Genomic DNA, 12,081 nt, shown 5'->3' on the forward strand with positions numbered 1-12,081 from the left:
ACACATCACAATTCACATCAACACAATTGAATGTATGTGTGAAATCAGAAACCACAACTTGATAATTCCTTTCTCCATCAATTTTCAGTGTTCAAGCCATGTTCAAGCAAATCAAACTACAATCCCATCACTTTACACGTTCACCAAACTCAAAACCACTCTCACAGATTACAACGCAAACCATACTTTTGGCATAAACATAAACTTCAAACACCTACTAAGTTCTGCTAAGAGGTTTTTAAATTTATTCACCCTTCGTACTGGAAGTTCGACGATTAAATCGACCAACATTTAGGGCTGTATTTGCATAGTCTGTATTGTCTTATTGGAAATTATTGAACATAATCTATTCATCTTATGAAGTTCGACAATGGTCCGATGATCGTGCAGTTAAATGTGGAATTATTGAGAATTCATTTGTTACACGATTATTTTACTAATTTAATATAATATTTTATATACTACTAGAAAATACACTTCATAACTTACTTCATAAATAGGGAGTGAAAGTCATCTATATTGAAAGTCAAACATTAATTATCCATAAATAAAAATACCATTACTTACATGTACGAAAACGACTAAAAACTGTTAATTTATTTTCCATTTTCCGATCAATATGATACAAATATCATTTGTATCGTACTTTTTAAGTTACGAATCTATTCCGTTCTGGCACAGATCCACGTAAAATCCTTTTGAAAGAGTGCAAATTGTTTTCTCTCTGGCATCAAACCAAAACCACTTGCCTGCAGTATTCGTGTAACGTTACATCTTAGAATCAATGATTTAAGACCTAATTACCTGAATCTCTATGACGGAGCATAACAAAGGAGTAAATTGGCTAATGTTAAGTCACTAATACCACAGTTAATACCCATAAACTTAACTGATTGCGTCCAAGTTTAGCCTTTTAACGATATATCGAAAGAAGAAAGAAATTATACTTGACATTATTTAAATTATACTAGTTAAAAACACTAATACTAATTTTACCATCTTTTACCTTCTACTTGTTGAAAAAATTCAACTGGAAGTTCCCAGGAACAGCTTGAAGCCATCCTTAGGCTACTGATTAACAGAATAACTGCTACCATGAATACATAGTGTAAATTTTTCAGTACACTCTATGCTAAAATATCACTGCAGTCATCAATATAGTGACCGCGCTGTAATCTGCTCACAATAGTTTGCTGAAAAGTAATACTTATCTAATATAACTGAATGAAAATGTTAATGGATTCTAACTTCTAATTCCTTGCACATTTCGTTTTGAAAACATATTTATTGCCAGCTAAGTCTAAGCTAAGCAAAATTAAATTTTGTAATTAAAATATTTATGAAATGGGTTTTTTTTAACTTAAAGGTATTTTGTCTGTAATGAATTGCGATCAAGACCCAAACAATTTAATCTAAAGTCTTGATCGCAAATAAAATAGACTTTAACTATATTATAATTATATAAGTAAGTCAATGTATGTAGCATTACTATATTTTAAAACTTTTCTTCTATTTATCGCTAGTGTATTTTTCAGCTACCCACCCATCGGCCCATTAGCTCAGTTGGTTAGAGCGTCGTGCTAATAACGCGAAGGTTGCGGGTTCGATCCCCTCATGGGCCAAGTTTTTTTTTTAATACTAGTTGACTTAATAACATCAACTCTAAACTTAAAGTAGAGTTAAAATATAGTGTAATATAATGCTCTTCGATCGTTATTTTTAAATATCATTAAGTAGGACTCAACAATATTATATTTTGTCTATTTGGCAAAAATTCATGTATTTTTCACTGTTAATTAATATGTAATTCAAATCAGAAGCACCTACAGTTTTTTTTTACTTTTCTGTTACTCTCTATACTTTTTTCACACACGTGACATGCACATCAAGTATCAAGTTTTAATAACCTCATACATCCACTTCATATACACAAGGGTCTTCAAAACACAACCTACATATAACATAATCTCATCATACCATGAGTCCAAGGGGCGAAAATTCCCAAAGTTCCCTTGTTCCATAATCCTATAGTTACTAAAGCCTATTTTAGGGTCCATCTGTCACTAATTGCTGTCGATGCTCGTAGGTGACGCGTCACGTACTGTATCGGGTGGTGGCTTGTGATAGTTTACTATTGAATGTAAAAATCTATTTAAGGAGTATACCTACTACGTAAAACTATACTGTGTACTGTTTACTATATATTACTTACCAAAAACATGGTTTTATAGGTGTACAATAAAATTATAAGTGGCCACGTGGTTTGAACGTTTTAAATTGAATAGATTTAAAAGAAAATCACAAATTTATAAATGAGTCATTTATTACAATCCTAATACTGACTGTACATACAAAATCAAGTAATCGGATCAACTACTTAATAGTTTTTTTTCATTCAAGATGATTGAAACATAAGGATTGAACTAGAAGAAGAATATTTCATAAGTCTCCTATAATTATCCCCGTATTGAATTCATTTACGTTTTAAATCATTTGGATATACTCGAGGTATATTTCGAAACAAACCTAGTCCACTAATTGCTTCTGTTCTACACAATTTTCACTCATATTTCACTTACTCCATCACTCGTTCCTACACGCTCCACTAAACTGATGAGACGTATTTATCATAGCTAGAACCCGATTTGAGCAGTGGCGTAGCTACCCAGGAGCTAGGTGAAGCAGTGCCCCAGGGCCCTCGAGTCACCACCTACCACAAAACATCGATCGAACTGAGCACTCAAATTTTTATATTTCATACGTTTCAAATTTTTATGTTTCATTCAAATGCTTTAAAAATCAAAATCGATCGTCTTTTTTCATTTTAAAAAGTTTCCTATTTCTCCTATTTTCAAAATAAATATGATAGGTGGCCACTAGTAATGACGTTCTTTTAATTGACGTCTTTAAGAGCCATAGGGCCTTTATAGGGCCATTTGCGTCAGGGCCCTTGCTTACCTGGCTACGCCCCTGTACAAGTAGCGAGTGTTAAAAGCGCTATTTGTTACCTTTTGTGATGCACTTCAGCCCATTCGGAACGCTTTGTCTCATAATGTGATGAATCTTTCAATTTGAAATATTATGTCGATCGTATCGTTATTTGGAGGGTAAAATGGTTTGTATTTAGGGTTTGTATATATATAGTATACTAGCAGTCCGCCCCGGCTTCGCCCGTGGTACACATTTACGTTTTCTCTACATAAGAACCATCCTCGTACTTCAAGGAATATAATAAAAAAAGAATTAACGAAATCGGTTTAGCCGTTCTCAAGTTATGCGCTTACCAACACATTTTGGGATTCATTTTTATATTATAGATTATACATAGTATTGTTATTATAAGTTATTTAATTAAGTTTTTTAATTTAAAAGGATATGGATCTTTCGCTACTTGTTATATACAAATAAACTATTTAAATATGAATAAAAAAGATAAAAAGCTACATATTTATCAAATATTACCTACAAAGAAAGTGAACTCTTTCTTTTTATGCTAATTAATCCTTCAGTAAATGCTAGACAGCTACCGCAGCTCTTTATAAGATCACTGGAGGGCCCGTGACGTAAGCACCCTCCAATTAGACCAGCCCTTAGCGGGAAGTGTTTTTAAACGATTTCATGGCTACGTCTAAACTCTAAATACTTCTAGAAGTTTCGTAGATAGGTACTATAAACTGCAATGTACGTGATGTGACACGCGTCACTTGATCATAATATGGGCTGTGTATTTTTGTAATCTTCGAGGATTTTTATGTTAAGAAAGTAGGAAATATTAGGTATTTCAAATGGTTATATTTTTGTATTGTTTTTATTTTCGTGAGAAACTGTGACATACTTATAGTTTTAACTTTATCTAATATTAGTATATGATCTCATGAATTTATTATATTTAATACTAGCTTACCACCCGCGGCTTCGTCCGCGCAGTCAAAGAAAAACCCGCATAGTTCCCGTTCCCGTGGGATTTCCGGGATAAAACCTATCCTATGTCCTTTCTCGGGTATCAAAATATCTCTATACCAAATTTCATGCAAATTGGTTCAGTAGTTAAGGCGTGATTGAGTAACAGACAGACAGACAGACAGAGTTACTTTCGCATTTATAATATTAGTATGGATTATAAACAGATTCAATAAGAATTTTAAGACAACATCATCACACATGATAACACAACCTTGTACATAATCTAAGAGATACTTTTTAATTACCTATAAGTTCCCTCGAGAGCTGTAAATCCGATGTAGCATGTGCTACACCGAAGTGTAGCGGGATTAAAATATTAATTGATAAAAATTGTTACATTCCAGAAGAAACTTAAATTAATTTAATATACTTTACATCAAATATATCTAATCTATTCGATCTTTTTATAATTATAAATATTACTAATGATATAAAATACTTACGTAAAAATGCTGTAAACTAAGGATAAGGAAATTTTATGGAGCAAATAACAGAATAGCTAATTACAAATTATCTCCAAGCGAAGTCACAGGCAACAGTTAGTCTCACAAAAATGGAAGTATGGACACGAGACAGCCGAAACTCATTACACGGACCAATGGAATCGCATCTTTGATCCAGCCATCAGCAGGAAATCCTGCCCAGCCTAAAGGAAATTGTTCCCGAGTTTTCTAGAACCCAGTTGGCAATTAACTAACTGCTGGAAGTCTTAATTGAATAAGTTCTTTGTTCTTTTAAACTTCATTGAATTGGGCCGTATCTATAGGATTGGTTTTATTGGATTTAAGTGAATTGAATGGTCTTGCTAATGTATTTTGTAAAGTTAAAATGTATATTAAAGTTAGGGAGGATTAAAACATATTAACCTACAAATCATATGCCTACTTTGCATAAATATACTATATATACTCTTCCTCATCTAGATTTCTAACAACATCATTCCAAGCTGGGAACTTCTGTTACATCAGTCAGAATCGACATCCGAAATCGAAAATTTAACAATAATTCCAAAAGTTTTCAAACTTCGGTCAAGTGAATAGTACATTGGGACGACAATAAATCTCATTTTGCAACCTTGTCCGCAGTCCGGAACATTGTTAAAATTGCAATTAAATTATTTTTTTGCTGTATGATCGTGAAAAAAATTCCAAAAGTTCTGCAAACTTGGGAAAGTTTTCGATATAATATTAATTCATATCACGTATTAAATTTGCAACCAATCTAAGTGTACTATGTAGCCAACTTAGATTGCCATAATAACACTATTTGTTTATTTTTAACCGACTTCAAAAAAAAGGAGGAGGTTATCAATTCGGCCGGTATATTTTTTTTTTTTTTTTTTTTATGTATGTACACCGATTACTCCGAGGTTTCGGAACCGATTTACGTGATTCTTTTTTTGTTCGATGCAGGATGGTGTCGAATTGGTCCCATAAAAATTTTATTCGGCTAGGCCCAGTAGTTTTTATTTTATGAGCATTTTTGTCTGTACTCGATGACTTAATTGGAATGTAGCAAGTAACTTTGATTCACTTCCCGGTAACCGATTGAGCTGAAATTTTGTATAAGTGTGTAAATTGGATAGCGATGAAACATTATCATGACATAGAGCTGATTTGATGATGGAATCGGAAGGTGGCCATAGGAACTCAGTAATATATTGACTCAACTTTATCGAGTTTGGGCTCGTTTGATTCGTGTTGAAAATTACACTAAAAAGTATTAAATAAAATTAACTGCGTTAAAAACAACCGACTTCAAAAACGGAAAAGTAAAAAATAAAAAAGATTTGATATTATTAATTGCTACATATTATTTAGATGTGCTATTTATTAAATAGGTTTGAAGTCGGTGCCAAACACTAAGCACTTAGTATTAAGCCCGTGCACCGACATCAAACCTATTTAATAAATAGCACATCTAAATAATATGTAGCAATTAATAATATCAAATCTTTTTTATTTTTTACTTTTCCGTTTTTGAAGTCGGTTGTTTTTAACGCAGTTAATTTTATTTTTATTTATATATTGCTACAAAATTAATAACATACTTTGCGGTAGGTTCTTTAGCTTTTAAAAATAAATTCTTAATGTTATGTTTCACTTTTAAACTTCGATATTACGTAAAATCTTTGATGATGCAGAATTAAATATTAGTTTCTCGTATTCTGGGCAGGAGGCCCTACATTCGTATAACACCTTCATCTTTATTAAGGGGTTTCTTTAACCGAAAGGAAAGGCAGACCGTGAAATCTATGCCTTGCCACATGTTAAAGGAGAAAGCGATATTAAATTATTTTAATCATTATTTATTGGTAAAAAGTATACGTTTGTATAATATTATATTTATGTATGGCCATATATAAAAAAAATGTTTGTTTTATTTTCTAAAATATATTTTACAATATTAAGACCAAACAACAAATCTTACAAACAATGCACATAACATGAATTAACAAGGTCTTTTTTAAGAGCGGGTAACCAAAAAAATCAACTGGTCAGCTGATAAGGCGATCATCACCGCCCATAAGCATTTGAACTTTGAAGTGGTCGAAATCAGAGGTTCGCTCTACTTTCAACTGAAGTAGAGTTACACCCACCCGCTCTATCAAGTTTTTGATTGTTTAAACATGACTTTTTTCTCAACTTTCGTCTTTTGTCATAAGTATAGTCCAAAATGCATAATTAAATACATATCTATCAATCACATTCACACCAACTATCATACTTCTTATTATCTTTTTTAAATTGATTGAATTAAAGAAAATCAACACACTTTTCATTTCAATCGCTCTCTCCTGTACCACATGAATACAGAGTAATGTAGAAGCAGGTATTAATTATTAAGCAATGCAATCGCGGGCGCTTCCAACCCGAACGTAAATACTTGAATACTCTGTATTTAGGTCAGAGAACACGGGAACCGTGTCGTACCTATATTATTTAGTGATCATACGCATTTTGAAATTATTTCAATGTGATATTGAAAAAAATAATTTTACGAATCGATATTTATATTGAAAATTACAGATTTATTATTGAGATACATAATGTAGACTCTTTTACGTAGTTAGATACCTATATATATTGACATGAAAAATAATATCACAGATAAATGGAAATGAACTAATTTATCTTGAAGTGTTTCGCCGCTTTCCAGCTTTCGTATGGTCAAATTCATCGAAATCGATTCAGCGGTATCAAACTTTTTATGCAATATAATAATTAAAATACAGAGTTGTTTTATTTTTATTTTTTATGCTGTTAATAAGAGTTTCAATGAAAATAAGCTTGACTTATTAAGTTTTTATTAATTATAAATTATAATTTATCAACAGATTTTTAGACTATTTAGGTATGTTTTATTCTAGAGAACAAAACTTTGTTCTGTATAAAGCATTAGTGTTTTAACCTATAGTTATAAAATAAAATAAATGGGTGATAAATAAAACAATTCTCTTCAATTATATTTTATTTCAAAATTTTAAACTCACTACTCTTATACTTATCTAGTACCATTTCTATTTGGTTCAGAAATATACAACTATTTATGTTTCAAACATAATCTTTAATATAAGCACTCTAGGCCTACATTTTTACAACAAACGTCTAAAATATTGTTTATATAGCTTTATACAATACTCCAAAAGAACGCACCGTTATTAATAATTTTCAGAAGTATCGATTACCAGAAAATACATCTGTGTGCGTGTTACAATATTGCATTTTGCAGTGTGCGTAACACAATAATAATGACGTCACACAAAAGAAATATACATTCAAGATTAAACGACAAAATACAAAACACGGAAATATTATGAACTACTATGTAATGCAGAAATTAAAATGCTATTTTTTTTTGATAAACTACGAAATTTAAAATCAATTCGTAGACAATTAAACATAAGCTTTAAAGGTTCATAATATACCCGCAATTTTATTAAGAGCCAACAATTTCTTGTAGTAGAGAGCCAATTAATCATAAGAATAATTTTAAAGGTTCACAATCCAGTCGCAGTTCTATAAAGAGAAAAAAATCGCTTGTAACATTTTCGATGCGTTGATGCCCCAAGAATTTCGCTTTACGCCCATACATAACACACTCACACATCCTTCAAGCACTTTTCTACCAGTCGACCAACACAATGGAATCTCAACCTCAATACTGAAATAGTAAAGTCACGGTGGTTTAAAGAGCGATAAGCGGAGCGGAATATTGAGCGTGTATGCACAATAATTAACAACGATTTATCTTGTTATGATTGTATTTGTATTACCTACTATTGTAATTATTGTTAGTTGAAACTGTAAATTATAAAATAGAAAATAATAAAATTTAACCATAGAAACGTTATAAATCGTCACATCGTGCTTTAAGTTTTAAACTTATAATTTGTAATGATAAATTGGAAATACAGGCAATGATTAAATGCAAGTCAATAAAAATTGATCTTCATACATACATCTAAGTAGAATTCATCTAAAACCGTATACAAAAGGATATAATAAAATCACAGATAGCAAAACAGTCCGACCACTAAAGGTTCTCTTTTTAATCCGCTCCTCTTAACGCAGAACACAGCCTCAGTAGGCTTGAAACACATGATCCTGCGTACTATTGTGTGAGCTGCTAGATGCAAGCACTTAAGTAGCGAGAAAGTGCTAACATACAACACGCTTTAAGATCTTATTATATAGGTAGGATGAAAACAAGTTGTAGGTACTAAATGCCATAAAACAACTACCTAATTCCTAGTGTTGGTAGATAAGTAGAAAAACATAAAAGTGTCGCATATAAAAATAATATTACACAGTAAAATTGAACTCATCTCTTATGAAATAAAAATATCGTCTATTAAATAATCTATGGCGTGATAAGACTAGAATAAAGTGGCACTCGTGAACTAACTAACTTAAACTAGGTTTGCAATATCTCCTCTGTAAAGTAAATTGTTGTGAATGTATAAAAGTATTAAAGCAATGAACGGTGCATAACGTAAACCTCATTGTAGTATAAATAAAACATCCATTTGTTAGTACTTCACCATCAAAATTATTGGAACTATTTCTATCAGTCTAATTCAGAAAGCAGCGCCTTTCGACCACTGTCGCACAATCCACGCGAGACATTTCTCTAAATATTCTCGACAAATTCACTAGCATATTCGCGTCGTTGTTCCTACAAATCCACAAATTCAATATATTCTCCGTCGGTGAACAAGTGTTAGAAAAATAATAGTAATACGACGATAGTTTCAACTTTTCTGCCAACAACCTCCAATCGTTGCCTTTAGACGACTGACTATCCAATAATTTACAAAGAATAACTCTATCTGATTTCGTCAATACATTAATCCTATAATGATTATTGTCCAAAGAGTAATTATTTCTTTGAATCCCATTTCGCTGCGTATAATTATACCTACCCTCCTTTTTGGATAGCGACGAATAATTAAATGGATTTTCGAGGATATTAACGCTATAACCCATCTCCACGCCTGAGTAACTAAAACGCTTATTACAACTGAGATTCGAATTAAAATCGTTCGTTTTCAAATTGAAATTGACGGAGTTCGATTGCTTTTGTTTCTGATACACAGTAACGTTGAGTTCCAAGCAATTAATCGCGTCGATTTGTGTCAAAGCAAATACGCAGTACAAAGACCTAACGCTCATATTCCAGACGTGCAAATACGAAAGTTCCTGGTACTTCGCTTCCGGCTGAATCTTCCAGCCGGTTCCAACATCCCTAACGTTAAAACACAAATCCGAGCAATTTTCTTGAAAGTACAACGTCTTTGGCTCACAAAGCAAAAAGCCACCGGAACGTCGCTCGTTCTCAAAACACTCATAAAAAGCAAACGGGGTATCGTTAAAAACGCGTACATTTAAATTGTAACCATCTTCGCCAGTTTTATTAACGAAAATAGCGATTTTTAACAATTTAGCGTCCAAGCCGTTAAAACTTCTTCCTACCAATACAAAGTCACTTAAAAATTCACAAACTAAATATGCTTTGGCTGGATCGACTTGAGCGAATATTGGAGTTCCCGGCGTTTCTTGACCTAAAGTCAGAACTTTTCGCCATTCTCTAGAATTGACTTCTTCTGGTTTCTGAAGAATTGATAGCATCCAGCTGGAGTTTTTCAAAGCTGCACAATGTGGGAAGGTAAGAACGACTCCCTTGCTAAAGTGGAAATTCTTTGGGCCGCATCTTATAACGGGGCTGAGTTGAGTTTCACCTGGTAAACAAAACACGTTTTTGAAATACAATATATAATAAACTTTCTATAAAATCTTCAGGAAGAGCTCTTTAATTTTGAAATCGCGTAAAAATAAAATTGAATTAGAGCAGACGAGACAGTTTTATTGTCAATAATATAGCGACACTGAAATAGGTTCAATTGATTTCACCAGACGCTATCTTAGTTGACCCAGACGACAGTATTGTTGCGGTTTCTTTAATTATATCTATACAATAAAATGCAGTTGTAAAATTGTAAGTACGGAAAATTTTAAGCGCCTTTATTTTATTTTAAGTTATGTCCGTTGATAACGAGTGTTATTAAACATACATTTGCAACGAATAATTAATTATTAAACTATAAAATTTTACTTAAGTAACAAAATGAATTTCTCAACAATTTTTATTGGCAGCAGATTATTGTTGGCATTAAACAAATTTATAAATATTACATACATATTTAAGTTTTATAATTTTTACATCTTTTGTGTGGTGTGACATATTTATCTACTAACTTTGGCGTTAATCATTCTGTCTCTGAAACGACCACTCACCTTCTTGTAACAAAGGTCTATTCCAATCTTCGTCAGTGACTTCAATAGAGAACAGCTCTTCCTTTTCAACAACCCCATCAGGCACGAACAAACTAACGCCACACTTGTTCAAGTTCAACCAATCCCCATCGCCAGCCACTATTTTTGATACCGTTGTCTCCAAATATTGATGAAATTTTGAATTTACTGACGCGTTGTTTTTTAGAGATGGTGACATTTCTACACTTTCGTTACCGTACGACGAGCCCGCTGAAAACAGTATTGGATTGCAGATGTCGATGTTATATACGATTATTCTTAAATGTTTTTACTTTATGATTTATGAGCACTTGAAATATGGCTGATTTGTTTTATATAAAAAAAACTTTATTATATCATAAACTTGAGCAATTTTTTTGAATGAATTTGTCGAGGCATTCAAAATAAATACAAATTCATGTCATTATAAGTTTGTGTGATAAAAACATTAAAGCCACTCTTGCTAACATTTCTAGACTTTCCCATGCAAAAATAGAAAGGCAAATATTTCATTGAATATGTGTAAAGTTAACACTAATACGGCTTTATGGAAATTTGAAGAAAATTAAAGAAGATTTGTGATTATTTAGCTTTCAGTGAAACAAAAACTTTTATTAGGTATCACCTAATCTCCTAAGCGATCAAATGAAATAAAAATGGCTGTTATACAAAAACTAAGGAAGTTTAATCTGTTCATAGAACATAATATCTTAATAAGCTGTCAAGCTAAAATCAGGGACAAAAGCGGAACCTTCATAAACATTAATTAATCATATACCTATACAACTTAATTTATTTCCCTAAACACAATAAAATAGATGCCTTTCAATGGAAGGCAACTCACAGCTCAGAAAGCAGCTGGAGTCAGATATTTCCGACCCCACGTTATCCTTGCAAGCGAACTTTTCCATTTGATTCCGACCTGTGCTTACCTCGTGATCAATGGGTGCGATGTAACTGAAATAAATGTATTGGTTAGACTGATACCGAATTCTTTATTTAGTTTTATAGCATGCAAATGCTTTATAAATTATTAACAAAAAAAAAAAAATTGATCGCCGAGATGTGGATTCGAATCCCGCCTCGTGATCGTTTTTTTTGTCATTCTTCAAATTAAATTAACAAGAGGTCCTAAGGCTCTGATGTTGATTGTTATATGTGTGCAGCTCGCAATATTTTGTCCTTTTTAAGGGCTAAAGGCTTTTATTTTTGTTAAATCCTTCGGTTTAATGATTGCTCTTGAACTTTATAATATAATGTATAAATTGTATTGTGGTCGTTAAATGATTAGCTTTAATTGTAA

General features: G+C 32.1%; 1 protein-coding gene and 1 non-coding gene across 2 annotated transcripts in view; one reads left to right on the plus strand and one right to left on the minus strand.

Moving 5' to 3' along the window:
- The first annotated feature begins 1,548 nt into the window (after nucleotides 1–1,548).
- Trnai-aau lies at nucleotides 1,549–1,622 on the plus strand. Its single transcript has one exon. It is a non-coding gene; the product is annotated as a tRNA-Ile (tRNA).
- A 5,805-nt stretch (nucleotides 1,623–7,427) lies between these two features.
- Nucleotides 7,428–12,081, minus strand: part of LOC123692699 (netrin receptor UNC5C-like) — an 18,852-nt gene continuing 14,198 nt past the window's right edge. The window contains exons 20-22 of the mRNA XM_045637472.1: nucleotides 11,623–11,735; nucleotides 10,761–11,009; nucleotides 7,428–10,204 (exon numbers count right to left, since the gene is read on the minus strand). Of these exons, the coding sequence (XP_045493428.1) occupies nucleotides 9,039–10,204; nucleotides 10,761–11,009; nucleotides 11,623–11,735 (1,528 nt within the window). The 3' untranslated portion in view covers nucleotides 7,428–9,038. The remainder of the gene's footprint in view (nucleotides 10,205–10,760; nucleotides 11,010–11,622; nucleotides 11,736–12,081) is intronic.

The sequence above is a fragment of the Colias croceus genome, chromosome 6, assembly GCF_905220415.1.
Source record: "Colias croceus chromosome 6, ilColCroc2.1".
NCBI lineage: Eukaryota > Metazoa > Arthropoda > Insecta > Lepidoptera > Pieridae > Colias > Colias croceus.